The sequence below is a fragment of the Capronia epimyces genome (genome assembly GCF_000585565.1).
Source record: "Capronia epimyces CBS 606.96 chromosome Unknown aczIQ-supercont1.4, whole genome shotgun sequence".
Lineage (NCBI taxonomy): Eukaryota > Fungi > Ascomycota > Eurotiomycetes > Chaetothyriales > Herpotrichiellaceae > Capronia > Capronia epimyces.
The window spans coordinates 107,278-125,519 of NW_006912907.1; the positions used below are offsets into that span (position 1 = coordinate 107,278).

Here is an 18,242-nt window from a genome sequence, read left to right on the forward strand (position 1 = left end):
GAACAAGCCCCCGGCCACGAGCATTCGTCAATCGCTGCGACAACATTGTCACCTGGCTATCGCTCCCACGTGAGGTATGGCGCCGCCTACGTTGTTTCCAGGAGTGGCTGTCATCACGGGCGCTGGCGGTGTCGGTAGGTCAAGCCCATCCATGCACCAGATTCGGTCGCTGAGCAAGATATAGGCATTGGCGCACACGTTGCCCTCGCCTTTGCCGCTGAGGGCTGTTCAAGGATCGCCATCACCGACCTCAGCACCACCCTGCTCCAGCAAACCGTGGAAAGCATCCAGGCAACCCGCCCAGGAGTCGAGGTCTTTTCTGAACCAGGCGACATCACCGACGCCGACTTTGTCGGTACGTTCATGAAGCGGGTGGTGGAGAAATTCCATCGCATCGACTACGCCGTCAACTGTGCTGGGATTCTGGGCAAGGACCAGCGGTCAGACGAGATGGACCTGGCGTCGTTTGATGCAATCAACAGTGTCAACTATCGGGGCTGCTGGCTGTCGTCCAGAGCCGAACTTCAAGCCATGCTGAAGCAGGAGCCATTGCCCGGGTTGAGTGCATCTCGGCCAGCCCAGCGAGGCGCCATCGTCAACATAGCGAGCCAGCTAGGGATCGTCAGTCGTCCCAAAGCACGTAAGTGAAGCCCCCATGGCCCTGTCCCTGTCCCTTTCCAATATCCAGGCTAACATTCTCTGCAGCCGCCTACTGCGCCTCCAAGTCGGCCGTAATTGGCATGACCAGGGCAGACGCCATAGACTATTCCACAGACAACATCCGGATCAACTGTGTCTGCCCCGGCGTGATCAAAACCGCCATGACGACGGGAACGGAGGAGGTTGCCGAAAGACTTGCTCCTGCGGTTCGAATCGCGCCTATGCAGCGGATGGGCTTACCAGAAGAAGTGGCCGATGCTGTTCTCTTTCTGTGCTCTCCTAAAGCATCCTTTGTGCAAGGGCACGCCCTGGTGGTGGACGGTGGATACATCATCAACTAGAAACTGCCATGAGACGATTCCATACCGGCTATTGAGACTCCAATGCTCGACCGTTGTGCAGTCGGCGGGCGTTTGAATAGTACTGGTCGACCGTACTTGGTATATCTCACCCTCGTCCCCTTTCCCTCCTCTCTCTTCTTTCCAGTAAGTGCGTTGTAATATTCTGAAAGGGTTTGCATAGTGGCTATACATAACACATTTAAACGCCAATCATTCAGTCTTCTCCCACTGTTTAGAAACACTTTATAGTGGCTTAGTGCAAAAGTGCACCGACTCTTGAATTCCATGTGCTAGCCTAATGTTATTGTAACAACTGGCAGAAACAACCTCTAGGGGATTTGAGCGTGAGAGACCATCCACATTCCATGATGCAATGTGCGAATACACTGCTACGGCATTTGACGCTTACCCCATTGCGTTGGGGTTGTCCGCCTAAGATATCTCGTCAAAGAAATCACACTATGGCATACAATGATAGCTATCAGCAAATCGAGGAGGGAACACTGCCCCTATTTCATCAGAAGCGCTACTACCCAGTCAAAATTGGCAATATCTCCAAACAACGTTATCGAATTATTGCAAAGCTGGGGTACGGAGCGTATTCCACCGTTTGGCTCGCTCGAGATGAGATGTTAGTTACCAAGCGTCTTTATGGGTGTTAACTGATTTCTGCGTAGATCGAAGCATTTATTTCACTAAAGATCTGCATTCAAGATGGAACGGAGACATCGCCAGTTCTCAATGAAGTTGCTATGCTAAGGCGCTTGAGTGAATTTGCTAGAGAAACTGATCATCCGGGCCTAGACTTCACACGTCTTGCCCTTGACATCTTCGAGATTGATGGGCCTCATGGCCGTCCTTGTTGTATTGCGACTAAACCACAAGGAAGTAGCCTTCGCGCATTACAGGAAATTCTTCCCGATGCAATCCTCCCGAGGATGATGGTAAAATCTTTGGTACACCGTCTGTGGTTTTCTGTGAATTGGCTGCACGCAACATGTGGCGTCGTGCATACTGGTATACTCAGCAGCTGATTTACTAAAAGACTATCCACTAACTACACCGCAGACATTTCTCCTCAAAATGTCCTAACAGCGGCTAGTGACGAAATCATCTTCAAAAACATTGAGGAACAAGAGTCGCAAGACCCGGGCACACCAATCATGAATGACGGAGTTCCCATTTACAGGTCTCGATCTTCGATTGTTGAACTTTCGGGCATCCCTATCCTCACTGATTTTGGCCAAATGCGATTAGCGGATCCGATGAGTAATGACTGGTGGATGCCAGATTTATATCGAGCCCCGGAGGTGCTCTTGAAGCTTCCTTGGGCGTTCCCGGTCGACGTTTGGTCAGTGGGTGTCATGGTAGGCAGAAAAGCAAAGATTCAAAGGCCGTGACCTCGTACTAACCACTTATCATCAGACCCTCAAGCTTCTGGAAAGGAGAAATCTCTTTGATCCTATTGATCGTGAACACAATCAATACGTTCTCCCGTTAGCACTCTCGCAGTATATCGGTTATCTTGGCCCTCCACCGCTGGAGATGATCAAACGAAGCCCGCTTTTCCGGACATATTTTGACCAAGACGGTAAGTTTTAGTGCTTCGTACTAATGACTGTCTATATCTTGTGCGAGACAACTAACATTTGATGACAACAGGCAATTGGATATCGGAACCCCCAATTCCTGAAACATCCTTAGAGAATTTTCTCACCACTGTTCCTCCCGGAGAAGAAAAAGAGATGCTTCTAAAGTTCATACGAAAGATATTGACTTGGGATCCGGAAGTGAGAGCAACATCTTCAGAGATCCTCGAAGATGAATGGCTTATGAGGCCCGTGGACGACATAATGTGATGTATCAGTCTCGAAAGTGAGTCGCTGTCAATGATTGAAGATGCATCCCGACCTAAGTGTGACCAGGCCATAGACCAACACGACAGCATCCTGCAGCCAGCCGAGTGGGATTTCATGTCGTAAGCCCCTAACTTACCCTGACCATCAAGCTTTGGGACCCGTTCGACTCTTCCTCCTGCGGTCACGTCTGCCTGCGCGATGCTGTGGCATATTTCGCCCGACAACGTTGGCAGGAGACACTAGACTTTATTGGTCTACTTGAGACAGCCTCTCAAGCTCCCGAATCGTCCAGTCGAACACATTGTCATGCTCGAAACGTCTTCGGTGAAAGAGTCTACTAAGATAGTTCGTGCCTATCTGCTATTGAGACTCTAATGCTCGACCGTTGTACTTTCTGCGTGCATTTGCAGAGTACTGGTCGACCGTACCTGGTATATCTCTTGGCGAGCATCTGGTGATACTACATGTGTACATGTGTATACTATAGTTATCACCGACCTCTGCATCTGTGATGTTTACTAAGTTGTCCCTGAACGCGACTGTGCAGTTCTTTGTGTCGCAGTCACCACAACCACCACAATAGACAAAAGAAATTTAGCGCCTTCCACGCACAAGATGGACGACAGTGAGAGTTGTATCCTGGTTGGATACTCACAGCAAGACACCCCTCCTCCTGGTGATGTTGGCGCTCCCCCAGAATCTGACGAGATCAGCGACATCATGCGTGAAGTCGAGAATCTCCGAGCTGGTCGAGGGGACGTCACGCCTCAGCCTCACCTAACATTCCCCTTGTCTCCAAACAACTTGAAAGTCCTTGAGGAGAAGTTTCGAGACGACTGGTTTTGGAACGAGAAACTACAGTGAGGATTCCGCTTCTAAACTGACCCGAGTCTGTTTTCGCTGACGTCCGCGAATTGTAGCTGGGAATATTCTGGCTTGACGGCCGAATTTGTCATCAAGATGCTATCGCAACCCCAGCAGGTCGTCGTCTCGAGTGTCGGTTTCAACATCGAAAGCCAGTTCGAAGTCTTCCGCTCCGCAAGTGATGACAAGGTCGCAAAATTCGGACAAGACTTTTATGGAATAGGCAGTTCCCACGTGAAACCGTGCTACGAAGGCCTACTAAGCAAACGCTGTCCCGACTTATCCTGGGCACACTGGGGTCACTCCTTCTATCCGGGCCTCGTGATCGAGGTAGGCTACTCGCAGACACGCAAATCGATGGAAAATCGCGTGTTCGATTATTTCTACGGGTCAAAAGGAAAGATCAAGATTGTGATCAGCATTGATCTAAAACCCTCAAAGAAGTCGAAGAAAGCCTCTATTGAGATGTGGAAGTCATCAGTTCGACGACAGGGCACCAAACTAGAGATCGATTACAAATTGCATGCAACATCGGTAAGCTTGGCTCTAGATCTTGGTATTGTGGTTTACTAATTGACCCTACATTCAGGATTTTCGAAATGATGATGGATCCCCAAACCTCGATTCTGGCGTCAGGTTCACTTTGCAGGAAATTGCGCCAGATGCTCCAGGCGCGGAGGGAGTTGGGAATTGTTTCATGGAAATCACGGGCAATAAACTCTACGAGGCCTTGTGTCGTGGCGAGAAATCTCTGGCTGCCGAGGAAAGAGGACTGAAAGAGGCACAAAGCATCGAAATTGCGCCTCCCCGCCACTTGACACTCGGTCGTGCAGAGGTCATGGAGCAATATCCTGATCTCGACTATCAGTATGATTAGCATTGATGAGGGCAACATGGAATGCTCTCGACGACCTGTATGATTAGCATTGATGAGGGCAATTGGGCACGCTCTCGACGATCTGTATGATTAGAATCGAATAGATGGCAGTCGATCAGAACGATTACGAGGGCAAGGATCGGTCGGCATGCTATCATCGCTTCAACTTCTTTCCAACCAAGGCCATCCTGGCCCTGGCCAGAGTACCAATTCAATTCATGAATGAGGTTAGTAGTAGTAGTAAACATAAGGTAGGCACGGTGGAGTCTTTTCTGTCAGTCTGGAATCTGAACTACTACTCGTACGTATACATGTAGGTAAGGTACCTAGTACGTAGTCGTCCATTAGGCGGTTCGGAAGGTTCGGAATCCTAAGCCTTAGGCCCCCTAGCCCTAATTAGGCCTTGGTGACAGGGGCATCTGGCCTATAAGCCTGCGAATCCATGCCCAAGCCTGTGATGCTCACCACTGGCACCCCAGATTTCCGTTGGCTAAGGCTAAGGCTCCCCGCAATAATGTCCCGCTCGCGCTCCCGCCCCCATCACGAATAAGGTAGCTGTTCTCGCTGAGCCATGGCCATGATCGACCAGCTGCGACCCTTAAAGTTGCCATTAATCAGGTGATGAGTGATGAGACAGGACACAACCCCTCATGTACGGGATAACAGGGACAAGTCTGGTCTGCGTGCTGTGAGCCACAGAGGCCAAATGACTTCACCACCCTTCAAAGCTGCCTGCCAGCTACCAGGAACCGTCCATTACACATCTACATCTCAGACCACGCCAGATCTTTGGCTCGTCCTACTATTTAGCATCATGGCAGCACGTTCTCTCCTGCTCAGTCTGGCCTCAGCCTCCAGGGCTGGGCTTTTGAATCTCCCACAGCGAACGCTTCCTCGACGACACCTTCATCTGTCTGCGGCCAACTCTGCGCCCAGCGTGGCAAATTCTACGCCTGGCTCTGGGGGCCAGGTTTTCCACCAGCCACCACCGGCATCAGCTGTTCCAGGCCAGACCGATGATCTCAACGATAGTAAACACGCCGCATTCCTGGGGGAAGCGGACAGCAATGACGGCTTGGAAGCATATCGAGACAGCTACGGGGCTCCTCCTCCGGCACTAGACGCCAAAAATGCAGCGTTCTTGGGCGAGGCCGACTCTGACGATGCCTTTGAAGCACAGCGAGCGGTAGAAGGGGACAGGCATGAGCCTTTGGACCCCAAAAACGCGGCGTTCTTGGGCGAGGCCGATTCGGATGATGCCTTCGAGGCAACGAAGGCAGTGGAAGGAGACAAACATGAACCTCTGAATGCTCATAATGCGGCATTCTTGGGAGAGGCTGATAGCGATGATGCTTTCGAGGCAGACGTGGAGCTTCATCCGGAAAAACACCGCCATAAAATTGAAGATACATCTCCAAGTGGCTTGCATGGGCAAGGAGGTGAGCAAGACCAGTGAGTGAAGGAGCTTCATGAGAGTGAAGTGTCACGTGCTCTGAACACCCGCTGGGGGTCATTGATATTCCATCTGTATTTGACAAAACATTGAATGTATACAAAGTGCCATATGATCAGACAGTGTTGAAAAGGGTCGCCTCTTGTTGAAGTTAAGATCGTTCTCAGGCGCTGGCCGTTCATTCCTTTTCGAAATTGTCATAGTCTTCTTTAGACATGAGGCTTTCCAGCTCCGCTGCATCGCTCACCTCGATCTTTGCCAGCCAACCATCCGCTTCCGGACTCTTGTTGATTGTGGCCGGCTTCTCCTCCAACACTTTGTTGTGGTCTGTGATCTTCCCCGACACGGGCGTCAGGATATCCGAGGCCGACTTGACCGATTCCACCGCGCCGATAGTATCTCCTTTGGCCACCTCAATCCCTATCTCCGGGAGCTCGACATAGACGACATCGCCCAGCGCTTTGGCCGCGTATTCGGTAATCCCAATGGTACCTGCAGACTGCGTGAGCAAGTCTGTATGAGTAAGAGGGACTGCCATTAAACCATACCGGTTTTGCCGTCTGCATCCAATTCGATCCACTCATGGTCTTCTGTGTATTTCTTGACGTAGGCTAGGAGTTATGGTCAGTCTCAGTTTAACACCCATCTCATTCGGTATCACGTACAGGCCCACCCGGAGGAAAAAGACCGTTTGGGGATGCGTGTCCATTGGAAGATGTGTGCTGGGCGTGAACTTGCAAGCGTTCGGCTGGTTAATCGAGAGGCGGTTGGCAGCAACCGGCTCAATACTGGAGTGCTCATGGTTCTACTTTGTCTAGTGGTCAACTGTTGGAAAGGAATTAAAAAGAGCGCGCAAAATGGTCGAACAATTCAAGAGCGTGGAAAAGGGCCATCTCCGCAGATGAGCGCAGCTGAACTGCGGCAGGTGCACGGCGACAAATCCGTCGCGCACAAGTGACACGGCCGAATAGCGAGACCCGTGATCTGCTCCACCGTATCCGTACTTCGTTCTGTCTTTTCCATGCGCAAGAGCTTGATTCCGTTCCTCACCAGTTGATCATCGCCGATTGATTCCAACGAGGCGACAACAATGCTCTACGAACTGGTAGCGGTGGTACGTTATCATCTAGGTGCCGTAGTCTTATCCCTCTTGTTTATTGACACTTCACAGGTCCGCCCGGGCAACCTCTCTCATGTCAAAGAGTAATGACTCCCAGTCCATTCCATTACCGCAACGACCCTCCTCTAATGGTTCTCTAGGATCGCTCGAGTTGCCGGCCAGCAGATTCTCGACAACAAAGGCGTGATACGCGGTATCAAGAACTGGGGACAATTCGACCTTCCGCGCCCGACCACAAAGCATCAAACCCAGCACCATCAGGGACACTACTTTGTCATGCAGTTTGACGCACCCGTCAAGGTTCAGCAAGAAGTCCGGCGGTTGTTGAGTCTCGATCCCCGTATGATTCGATATTCTGTAGTCAAGATTGGCGACAAACTCGGCGGCGTCAATGGCGCAATTGAGGAAGTGACGGGCGATATACCATGGAACTCGGCGTCACAAAGCGCAGATGGCTTGTCGCGGGGGCTTTTCGAACCCAAGTGGGTGAGAGGATTCCCATAGTGATCACGGCGGAACTACGCAGGGTCTGAACGCGAAGAATGCGAGGGGAGCACAAACGGTAGTACATCTATCAAACACCCGGGACGCCCGCTGCATTATGGTATCATCAAAACAAACTCCACCGCCCTCTCTCTTTCACCGCGGGCGGCAACTGGGAGTGCTGCTTCACCCGACCCTCCAATTGACGCAGACTCTCGATCTTCTGCAATACCATTTCCAACATATCCTTACGTTTGATAAGGTCAAGATGTTTGCGCACTTTGGGGTCTTCCCGCGCGAACCGCTCGATCTCGGCGTGATCGAGATGGCGGCCAAGCCGGATGTCCAGCTCGCGTGGGAAGTTGTAATAAAACTCGGAAAGGAGCTCGACGTTGAGGAAGAGTACCGCAGTGGAAGTTAACTTGTCGGCAACCACATCGAGGAACACCTCGGGACAATAGTACTTGTTCTTCGGGTTGGCACACTGTTTGGCCTTGACTGCCATCAGTCGCATCTTGATGAGGTCGGCTCGGTCTCGAAGGAAGGATGCTTCTCGTCCTGTGTATATTAAATTAGGTGAATCCAAGAAAGTCACAACCTCGAGGCACATACCTTTTTGCAAGAGGTCTGCTGAGAAGCCTCCCGCACCGCCAGTGCCGTTGCCTTCAAGAACAACATCCCCCTTCCTAACGCGGTCGACGAAGCCCATCACATCTCTGAGCCTCTTTTTCCCGATGCTGTCTTCAAGTCGTTTCTGTGCTGCTTCGCAGGCCCTGAGTTCGGTTTTCAACACGCGGCCGACATTCTCTCGACCTTTGCTCCACTCGTTCGGCTCGACCTCTATCTCGAACTTGAACGGCTTTATGCAGTTTTCAACCTGATCGCTGGTGCTGTAAAATCGGTCGTTCAGGATGCTCGATGATGCGTCGACAATGGCTCGCTGCGCATAAGGATGTGCGGCGAATGTGGATGCTGCGATCAAGCTGTCCACATGCCGTTGCAACTCTGAGGCCACAACTGTGGTGGCCAGTCGACCGACACCCAACTTTGTCAATTCTGAAGTCGAGGCATCCAACTTCCGCTGCCAGTATAATGACCCAGGATCTGCCTTGGGCAGAGCGGACAGCGGATCGGCTTCGGGCTGGACTGGCGACAAGTCCTCTATGGGTTTGTTCCAGTATCTCTTGGCCAATAAATCCATGACCTTCTGGTCCAAAACCTCCTTTAACAGCGCTCGGACTTGAGGTCGCCCAAATTGCTCACTGAATTCTTTGAAAGAGTGCTTGAAACTGTCCAGGCTCTCTGCTAAGTAAGACTCGGCACTCAGAGGTCTGTCGTTATACTGTACTTTGAACTCGTACGTCGCTTCCTCCAATTCCTGGATGATGGCGTCTCTCGTGCCCGCAAGGCTGGCTGCCATGGTCTGCTCAAGTACGTGCATCAGTTTGTGCCGTAAGTTGGTTGTTCCCACGGCGACGCTGGATGCGGGCCCAAATTGGGTGGGATGTGATGAGAAATATGCATTCTCGTTTTTCACGATAGCGCTCGTGATGTTATGCCCTGATCGAGAAAAAAGCCCGGCCGTTTGTGGGATTCTGCACACGACGCCTACGTACCCCAGCCGCAAAGGATACTTTTGGTCTGATAGAATCTCGACACCTCGACTAGGGTCGACCAGGTCCATCTTCGTGATAACTCCAATAGTCCTCTCGCCTCGTGGATCGACTCGTCGACTGGCTCTGAGGGCAGTCGAATTGGCCAAGTCGACATCGGCAGCAGAGATTGCTAGAATGACGTTAGGCGGTTGTATATATTTGTCGCATAAGTCGACGATCTTCTGCTTCAGCTCTGGTGGCTGGTCTTTCCCCGAGACTTGGATGTAACCGGGAAGGTCGATCAGAGAAAGATCAGGGATATGCGGGGAGTAGATAGAAAGCTGAATAGGGTCGTCGGTAACACATTGCTCCACGGGTACCGCAAGATTGAGATCCGTCAGAGTCCTTTGTATCTGGGAGAAATCGGTAATCTTGCCCATACCAAGCGCCGGAAACTCGCCGTATTCTGCCTGCGAATCAGGAGTGTTGATCAGTGTCAGTTCGATCGGGCGTCGAGTGACCATGTTCGTGCCCTTGGGTAAGAATTCATGGCCGACAATTGCCTCGAGAACCGAACTTTTCCCAGACGACTGAGACCCGATGACAACAATAGACGGCAGAGTCAGAGCACCACCCTGGCCCACAGTGTTTAACATATTTCGAATCTCAATCATCTTCCTTGTCAGCACCATCATTTGATCATCTTCGGCCTGGGTCCGTTCGTCTCCCTCGATGACCTCGATTCCCAATGCAGCAGCCGAAGCCGCGGCAGCAGAGGTGGATGCAGATGACTTAGGCGGATCAGGTCCAGAGTCACCTCCGCCAGACTCTTCACCCTTGTCGAAGACTTGTTGGAGCCACTCAGGCAGGTGCGTTTCATCTTTTGTCCGTTGCCAGCCAGCCCCGATCTGTTCCGCAATGCCTTTCGCGCCCTCAAACATACTTGACGACGTCCCAGTGACAGTATCTCCGGCTCTCTTCAGGATGTCCATGGCATAGGTTCCCGCCTGGGCCGCCTGATACTGTATGTATGCCAGTGCTGCGAGCATGCTTGCGCCAAACATTGCGGGCAGACGAGCCATCTTGAGGGCAAGCTTGGGGAGAATCCTCACAAAGGAGATCGACCGCACCGCGGGGACATTGTGGATGGAATTCGATCCGGGAGGCCATGCCCGCCGAGGGAGACGCCCCTCCGGCCTCAAGAGGCCACCGGCTCTCGAGCGGGCATAATTGTGAAAGAGACGCGCCGTCGGCCGGCGCAGCAAAGGTGCGACCCTCGCAGAGAGGAGCCTACCATTCATCACAGGCCTGGGTCAAGCATGAATGCCGTATCAGGATAAAGAAGAGGGATTGATTGCGGCGGGTTAGGTGGTGCGATGCTGCGGCAACAGGCATCTGATGGCGAAGAGTGGGAAATGACGTTTGGTTGGTCGAAGAGGAAGATTGATGCCGTGGTGTCAAGGATCAGGTAAGAGGTACGGACAATGCCACTACGGCAGAGCATCTCGACATACGGGTGAAACGGCGAAGTACTCGGCTCTGACCGCACCTGCATGGGTTGCTGCCCAGCCTCAGATGGCGGTGAGATTCCACGCTCTTGATTGATCTGTGACCAGCTGTGACGAGCGAACTCGGCCGTGTGACGATGGCCATTTAAAGACCACCCTGTCCGTCCCAGTCTTTGTCCTCCTCTTCTTCCTCTGCCTTTCTCACGGTCTGTCGGTGTTGAAGGTGTTGTTCGCTGATAGTATCTTTGGAGTGTTCCTGAGTCACCTCATCCTCGCCACCCTTGACGACCAAGAAATAATGTCCTCAAATAGACACATGACCCATTTGTCTTATTACTTTGGCATCCGTACCGCTATTCCATCCTGGTCTCAACGCAATGTGTAGATTTCTGGTATGTTTCCCTGGCTAGCTTCGAGTTTGGGTTGGACGCTTAACTTTTAATAGGTCTACAAAGGCTCCAAGCCTATCATCCTCTCCAAACTAATCACCGAGCCATCTCACAGCATTCTGACCCAGTCCTATGACAGCCGTCTCCGGCTTGATAGCCGTCGTCCTGTCAATGGCGATGGGTTCGGAGTCGGCTGGTATACCGAGCCAGAATTGGGTCCAGACCCGTGTGTCTTTACCTCCACTTTGCCGGCGTGGAACTGCGTCAATCTGGAACGCATAGCTCCCAAGACGGAATCAAGGCTCGTCTTTGCACACGTCCGAGCGACTACTGAGGGCTCCTTGGCGGAGAACAACTGCCATCCATTCCAGCACAACACTTTGATGTGGATGCACAATGGGAACGTTGGGGCGTGGAAGTACGTCAAACGCCCACTAGCCGACAGCCTCTCAGACAAGTGGTTCCTAGGGGTTAAAGGCGGCACCGACTCCGAATGGGCTTTTGCTCTCTTTCTGGATACCCTAGAACGAGAAGGCGCAGATCCCAGTGCGGAACCTGTGGGTGGATTTGACACCAAGGCCCTCCGGCGAGCCATGAAGAAAACCATTGCCAAGATCAATGCCTTTGTCAAGACGGTCTCCTTGAAACATCAACTGGGAGATGTCGAGACGAGGAGCCTCCTGAATTTTGCTGTCACAGATGGTCATTCTGTCATTGTGACACGATACGTGAGCAGCAAGACTGATGCGGCTGCGAGTCTATACTACTCCTCAGGGACCGCGTGGGTGGAAGGAAAAACCAAGGGACAGTTCAGGATGGAACGAAGAGATAAGGCTTCTGATGTAGTCTTGGTGGCCAGTGAGCCATTGACATTTGAACGGCACAATTGGCTGTCAGTCCCTACCAACACGATTGTGACGATCAGCAACCAAACCGTCTATGTGCGTCCAATCAAAGACGAGTTCTACGACGAAGATCCTTCGACTGAGCGGTCGACCGGGTTTGCCAGATCGAAAGGCTTGGTCTCGAAGGGTCCAGGTGGCGGTACGGAGACTCCAACTACACTGGCTTGCACACCACTTCCGCGTACTGAAGTCGAAACGGGCGCTGGTGGTTACATTGTCAAAGAAAACTTGGACGCATTTCAATCAAGCCTAGCCGCGCTACGCTTGCAGAATGGATGTGGCATGAATGGAACGAGTGGGCAAGTATTGGCCTGAAGTCCGGTGGAAGGCGTTGAAGGGTGGTGCGACAATTTCGGCGTTATTACAGAATGAATACCCATGAGGCCACGCACCTGGCCATGTTTTGATCAGAGAGGCTCAGTAGATAAGGTTGGCCATGTATTTCCTATAAAAAGGTATCGTTTCAGCAAGCAGCTGCAAGCCTGCAGTCTTGTGACCACTCTTGGGATAGGAATGGCGGACAACTCCAATGTGTCAAACCACCGGGCAGCTTCATCCATCGTCACCCTTGAAGTCCGCATGTCTGAAATATTTCATGCCCACCCAGGCTACGACAACCCAGACCCAGGCCATCACGCATGTCAGAACCAGCAAAGCAGGATAGTAGCCCACAATCGGTAAGGTTGGATCGTCTTCCAGTTCTGGAGGCGCGTACGGTGTTTCTCCCACGTCCCATGCCCAGGACCACACCCCGAAGCAGGAGCCCATTCCCACAACGAAAACAATCCAAGTGACAATCAGTATCACATACCCCCAGCAGGCAGTCTCAGAATAATCCCAGCCTTCATCCTCCGAGGATGTACCGGCGACGGATTGGGGTTGAGTGGCCAGCGGTGACCGAGCGCGAGAACCAAACATGCGACGCATGGGATCTTGGAGGGGAATGTAGGATTCGCCCAGAGAAGACACCGATGAAGGCAATTTCCGCAGCGAGGGCATCGGCGGGAGCACCAGGTCTTCATCGTCGGTCGAGGCGTCGGTTGGTGCCATTGTCGGGCTCGTGATAGAGGCCACAGACGAGGCGGGATCGACAGAGGCAATGCTGCTGCGGATCGAGGGAATGGAGACACGGGAAAGGGTTCGGAAGGGCCATGATGGTGGAGAGTCCGGGGATACAGGACTAGATATCTCCTGGATGGCTCGAGGGGTCGGTGGTGACCCTTCTTCATCTGGCGTCGGTCCTGTAGGGGCGTCGGCACTCGACAGCGGAGACTTCTTCACATCAGAATTCTTTCTGTCTCTTCCCTTGCCCAACACCGTCTTCCGCAGAGACCCCTTCCTTCTTCGCTTCACTTGACCTTGTGCCTCTGCCATAGCCCCCCTTCCGAGGTGCTGGGATTCTGGGCGATCGCCTTCGGCAGCATTGCCTTTGACTTTGTCGCTGCTGTTTGAACGGATGAATGGTAACCGCGACAGGATGTTTCCAGAAACAGATCTCTTGTGAATCGGCGCCGCTTCACCTCGCCTTCTCGCCTTCTTGTCCTCTGTCCTTTCTTCCTCGTGGCTGCTAAGTTCGTCCTCGATCGCGGGAAAGGGAGTGGGTGGTTCGGCGGCTTCAGTAGGGCCATGTGTCAACCCACTCATGGCAGATTTCTGGGAGCCTGAAGTGCATATTGCAGGCTACTGGACCGGGCTATCGCAGGGAGCAGACTTCATGCCCATGAGCAGTCGGTGCCTTATAGTCGTACACAACTCAACCCACGTAAACCACGTAAACAAAACCTCGTGTTCGCGAGAAGGGCGCAGGCATGTATGGTGGAGCATTGAGGCATGTAACGTCTGTAGTCTTATATTGCGTCTGATCCGCCGCAGAGCCATCATGAGGTCCAAACCGCGGCCTCGCCATATATTACCTAGGTAGCGATTGAATCTCTCGCATAACTGGAAGTTCGTGATCAGACGCTGCCCATGAAGAGTCCTCTAGATGCAACTCGCAGAGGAAGGCCCTAAGTTGGCACGTCTTAGTCCTGTGTTTGCCAGACACGGCCTCGATGACATCTCGCCTCGTTGCATAGCCGGTCAACACAACAACCATTCGTCTCCCGAAGCATCCTTAATCCAAGGTCATCCAGGCCAGATCAACCACGCCGAAAATACAATCATGTGCTAACATCCAGTGCTCGATGGTACCTTGAAGGAGGCAATTCGCCCAGGCGGCCTCCCAATAGCGTACTGGCCTACTTCCTCCCCCTCACTGCACCCAATCAATTGGCCTCGTAACCTCATGTCTGCGCGGCAGAAAAGCTGTTTGCTACAACATCTGTGTCCACACTCGGCGAGCACATCCTCTAGCCTATCACAATCCTCATCATACAACCGGAAGACTGCCGATAGTCCCCTTATTTGCGGGGTATCAAGACGAGGATAATGATCTTCCATGGTTTTGAACCGATGAGGAATGCCGGAGGACAGAGCTAGCAGGGGGCTTTAACACAAATTCAATAGCAGAATGGGGCCTCAGTATTGGTGATGTCTTCATAGGACATACCCGCCGCTCCGCACTTAACGTGGCCTCCGAACGAAGTTGGACGACTTCAAACATGTTGCAGAGGAGATTGTCGATGACATTATCCGGGCATTAGCTCTAGGCCTCATCTTTCCCAGACTGCGGCGCATCTTCTTCGGCAAAGATCGGGCGCGACAGCTCCAAGATAAAGGAAATCATCAGAGAGTTTTCTACGCCTCCCCCGCAGTTGCTGTGGTAGCATCGGGGTTTCCTCTCCTACATGGCTGGGGTGATGATCTCCCGAGCGTGTGTGACAACCTCTTGGGGAACGCGAGCCAGCCATTGTTTTCCTCAAACGGCATTTTTTCATCGCGATCTTCCACACGTTGACGCAGGAATCCAACCCCTTGCCCAGATGGACCAAGGCAAGGAACTACAAAGGAAACCAGATGATCTTCACTGGAGTACTTGATGTACTGTAAATAACGCGGTCGCCCGCCTTTGTTCCTACAATCATTCTTTTGACTCTCACGATTGCACGAATGATGGCGCTCATCATCCGGGCCACAGTACTCATCTTGACGAGTTTAGCTTGCGCTCAAGACTATGACTCGTCCCCTCCAGTGTACCCGAGTCCTCTGACCTCAGGTATTGGCTGGGAAACCGCCTTCACCCAAGCAGAAGCATTCGTCTCAAACCTGACCCTAGAAGAGAAGGCCCAACTCGTCACCGGCACTTCAGGTCCATGTGTCGGGAATATCGGCGCCATCTCGCGTCTAGGCTTCAACGGCTTGTGTCTTCAAGATGGGCCTTTGGCAATCAGACAAGCCACGTATGCGTCTGTGTTCCCAGCAGGCCTCACGACCGCAGCCTCATGGGATAGAGAGCTCATGTATGTTCGTGGATTGTACTTGGGAGCTGAGTTCAGGGGCAAGGGAAGTCACGTCGCACTTGGTCCGGTCGTTGGACCGCTGGGCCGCTCAGCGTATGGCGGGCGTAACTGGGAAGGCTTCTCCCCAGACCCATACCTTACCGGTGTGGCCGCTGAACATACCATCTTGGGGACGCAGCAAAGCGGTGTCCAGGCTTGCTTAAAGCATTACATCGGATACGAGCAGGAAACACAGCGAAACCCTGGACTTTCCGTTGACAATATTACGATCGAGGCAATTTCTTCGAATATCGACGATCGAACGATTCACGAGCTGTACCTATGGCCCTTTGCAAATGGTGTTCGTGCTGGAGTGGCCTCCATAATGTGCTCCTATAACAGGGTCAACGGATCTTATGGGTGTCAAAACTCGAAGACACTCAACGGGCTGCTGAAAACGGAACTCGGCTTCCAAGGCTATGTTGTGTCAGATTGGGGTGGTACTCATGCTGGGGTCGATGCCATCAACAGCGGACTAGACATGGACATGCCCGGTCAGTCGTCAAAGAGACACGTACAGCAATTCTCCTTCTTACTGACAAAACGCTCTAGGACCCATCGATCGATCCCAGAATTCGTCTTTCTTCGGCGGCAACGTTACGGAAGCGGTCAACAACGGGACGCTCTCCGCAGAACGGGTTGATGACATGGCTCGACGGATCATGACACCTTACTTTTACCTGCAACAAACCAATTTCCCACCTATTGACGGCGAGGAGCCGACATTGAATGATGAGTTTCCTCCCTATGAAGATCAATTCATTCTCGGCCCCTCAAACGTGGACGTCCGGGACCATCATGCCCAACTGATACGTCAGCTGGGCGCTGCCGGTACTGTACTACTCAAGAATACAAACAACATACTTCCATTGCAAGCGCCAAAAACGATTGGAGTATTTGGGAACGACGCAGGTGATCTGGTCGATGGCGAATATTTCTCCGGTTCCACTTTTCAGAATCAGTTCGGTTTCGGTAAGGCGATCAACGATCGACCCATTAGCTCTACCTTTTCAAGTTTGACTTACAACAATAGAATATGGCAACCTCCCCGTGGCCGGCGGCAGCGGCACAGGCCGTTTATCATACCTCGTATCTCCGCTGGAAGCCATCAAAGGCCGCGCTGTTCAAGACGGAACACTCGTGCAGTATATCTTGAACAACACGTTGATTACTAGTCCTGGCGGCCTAGGCGGCATCGTGCCTGTGCCAGAAGTCTGTCTTGTCTTCCTGAAGACTTGGGCTTCCGAGGGGATTGACCGCGTCAGCCTCGAGGCAGACTGGAACAGCACGGGAGTGGTGCACTCTGTGGCCACATACTGCAATAACACTGTGGTAATCACGAACTCCGGGGGCCTGAACGTGATGCCGTGGGCGGAAAACCCAAATGTGACGGCCATATTAGCCGCTCACCTACCCGGGCAAGAGTCCGGCAATTCACTCGTTGACATCCTTTATGGTGCGGTCAATCCGAGCGGTAAACTGCCCTATACCGTCGCATTGAACGAGAGTGACTACAACTATGCGTTGATCACAAACTCGACGGAACTGGTCGAAACCGAAAACCCGAACGCGTGGCAGTCCAACTTCACCGAAGGGCTGTTGATCGACTACCGCCATTTCGACTATTACAATCAATCGGTCGCATTCGAGTTTGGGTTCGGCCTGTCATACACGACCTTCAACATGTCCGGTCTGAGTGTTGCGGAGACGGTGTTCGGCAACATCAGTTCCTTGCCCGACCCAGTTCTCCCTGTTCCCGGTGGCAATCCGTCGCTCTGGGGCGTGTTGTACACCGTGAACGTCACCGTCACCAACACAGGCAACGTGACAGGTGCCACTGTGCCACAGTTATATTTGTCCCTACCCCAGATTCCGGACGTCGGGCCGACACCGGTCAATGTATTGCGCGGATTTGACAAGATCACGCTGCAAGCCGGCGAGAGCCGGTGGGTGTTGTTTCCCCTGACACGGCGGGACCTGAGTTACTGGAGTGTATCAATACAAAACTGGGTGATTCCTTCAGGGTCTATCGGTATTAATGCAGGGTTTAGTAGTCGCGACATCCGGCAGTCCTCGCAGATGACGGTGGTTTGATCGAAGGTCTACATCTACACTCCTTTCACGCTGCTTGATGATTCGTATCTGGACATGGCTATAGCAAGCACCGGTGGTGATGAGGAGGGGGGCAACGATGATGCAGAAGGGGGCCCAGGCCTGAATTCTACTATGACTGAGATTGATATTGAGGTTGGAGGCATCAGGTTCTCCGAATCAGATTCCAAACAAAGTCAACACGAAGGAGAGAGAAAACATAGTCTATAATTCAAACCCCCAAGCAGTCATAGCCCGTGCACTCACTCATCCTCTTCTCTCGTAGAGCAGCCTCGAAATCTGGCTGGCTACAGGTAAATCAGAGTTCTTCCAGGAAAACTCCATTGCCTGTCAACCGTATTCCGCAGGCTGGAACTGGGAGCTCCAGTCTGCCACTGGGCTGTCATGTCGTTGTGCTATGCCCGCTGAAGGGCAATGCCAATGAGAGCAGAGAGCGGAAAAGGTCGAATTAAAAGTTTGCCGCTATCTACTTAGCCCGTAAGCCCGTACTAGGACCACCATGGTAAAAGCGGCGAGAATTCACCCGTACCAGTAGGGAAGAATGTCAGGTAATTAATACTTCAGACGTACATCCTCAGAGTTTAAACAACGGTGTACTGAGGTAGCCACCGTATATGAGAGTTTATCCTGTCTACATGC

General features: G+C 52.4%; 10 protein-coding genes across 10 annotated transcripts; 7 read left to right on the forward strand and 3 right to left on the reverse strand.

Annotated features, from left to right (window-relative positions):
• Positions 1–76: 76 nt before the first annotated feature.
• A1O3_04648 (3-oxoacyl-[acyl-carrier protein] reductase) lies at positions 77–1,001 on the forward strand (the record flags this gene model as incomplete). Its single annotated transcript, XM_007734776.1, has 3 exons — positions 77–134; positions 161–640; positions 706–1,001. The coding sequence occupies 3 exons, from the start codon at positions 77–79 to the stop codon at positions 999–1,001; spliced, it is 834 nt and encodes a 277-aa protein (XP_007732966.1).
• A 461-nt stretch (positions 1,002–1,462) lies between these two features.
• On the forward strand, positions 1,463–2,860 carry A1O3_04649 (CMGC/SRPK protein kinase; the record flags this gene model as incomplete). Its single annotated transcript, XM_007734777.1, has 5 exons — positions 1,463–1,632; positions 1,783–2,018; positions 2,070–2,368; positions 2,427–2,592; positions 2,664–2,860. 5 exons carry the CDS (start codon positions 1,463–1,465, stop codon positions 2,858–2,860), a joined length of 1,068 nt encoding a protein of 355 aa, XP_007732967.1.
• Positions 2,861–3,475: 615 nt separating this feature from the next.
• Positions 3,476–4,601, forward strand: A1O3_04650 (uncharacterized protein; the record flags this gene model as incomplete). Its single annotated transcript, XM_007734778.1, has 3 exons — positions 3,476–3,720; positions 3,781–4,258; positions 4,314–4,601. The coding sequence occupies 3 exons, from the start codon at positions 3,476–3,478 to the stop codon at positions 4,599–4,601; spliced, it is 1,011 nt and encodes a 336-aa protein (XP_007732968.1).
• Positions 4,602–5,415: 814 nt separating this feature from the next.
• Positions 5,416–6,057, forward strand: A1O3_04651 (uncharacterized protein; the record flags this gene model as incomplete). Its single annotated transcript, XM_007734779.1, has 1 exon — positions 5,416–6,057. One exon carries the CDS (start codon positions 5,416–5,418, stop codon positions 6,055–6,057), a length of 642 nt encoding a protein of 213 aa, XP_007732969.1.
• Positions 6,058–6,232: 175 nt separating this feature from the next.
• On the reverse strand, positions 6,233–6,855 carry A1O3_04652 (glycine cleavage system H protein; the record flags this gene model as incomplete). The annotated part of the gene is made up of 3 exons (XM_007734780.1): positions 6,233–6,546; positions 6,603–6,665; positions 6,720–6,855. 3 exons carry the CDS (start codon positions 6,853–6,855, stop codon positions 6,233–6,235), a joined length of 513 nt encoding a protein of 170 aa, XP_007732970.1.
• A 289-nt stretch (positions 6,856–7,144) lies between these two features.
• On the forward strand, positions 7,145–7,678 carry A1O3_04653 (uncharacterized protein; the record flags this gene model as incomplete). The annotated part of the gene is made up of 3 exons (XM_007734781.1): positions 7,145–7,168; positions 7,226–7,257; positions 7,315–7,678. The coding sequence occupies 3 exons, from the start codon at positions 7,145–7,147 to the stop codon at positions 7,676–7,678; spliced, it is 420 nt and encodes a 139-aa protein (XP_007732971.1).
• Positions 7,679–7,784: 106 nt separating this feature from the next.
• Positions 7,785–10,553, reverse strand: A1O3_04654 (dynamin GTPase; the record flags this gene model as incomplete). Its single annotated transcript, XM_007734782.1, has 2 exons — positions 7,785–8,215; positions 8,270–10,553. The coding sequence occupies 2 exons, from the start codon at positions 10,551–10,553 to the stop codon at positions 7,785–7,787; spliced, it is 2,715 nt and encodes a 904-aa protein (XP_007732972.1).
• Positions 10,554–11,137: 584 nt separating this feature from the next.
• Positions 11,138–12,369, forward strand: A1O3_04655 (glutamine amidotransferase; the record flags this gene model as incomplete). Its single annotated transcript, XM_007734783.1, has 2 exons — positions 11,138–11,152; positions 11,206–12,369. The coding sequence occupies 2 exons, from the start codon at positions 11,138–11,140 to the stop codon at positions 12,367–12,369; spliced, it is 1,179 nt and encodes a 392-aa protein (XP_007732973.1).
• Positions 12,370–12,606: 237 nt separating this feature from the next.
• A1O3_04656 (uncharacterized protein) lies at positions 12,607–13,698 on the reverse strand (the record flags this gene model as incomplete). The annotated part of the gene is made up of 1 exon (XM_007734784.1): positions 12,607–13,698. One exon carries the CDS (start codon positions 13,696–13,698, stop codon positions 12,607–12,609), a length of 1,092 nt encoding a protein of 363 aa, XP_007732974.1.
• Positions 13,699–15,105: 1,407 nt separating this feature from the next.
• A1O3_04657 (beta-glucosidase) lies at positions 15,106–17,585 on the forward strand (the record flags this gene model as incomplete). The annotated part of the gene is made up of 3 exons (XM_007734785.1): positions 15,106–15,985; positions 16,044–16,463; positions 16,525–17,585. 3 exons carry the CDS (start codon positions 15,106–15,108, stop codon positions 17,583–17,585), a joined length of 2,361 nt encoding a protein of 786 aa, XP_007732975.1.
• Positions 17,586–18,242: the final 657 nt, after the last annotated feature.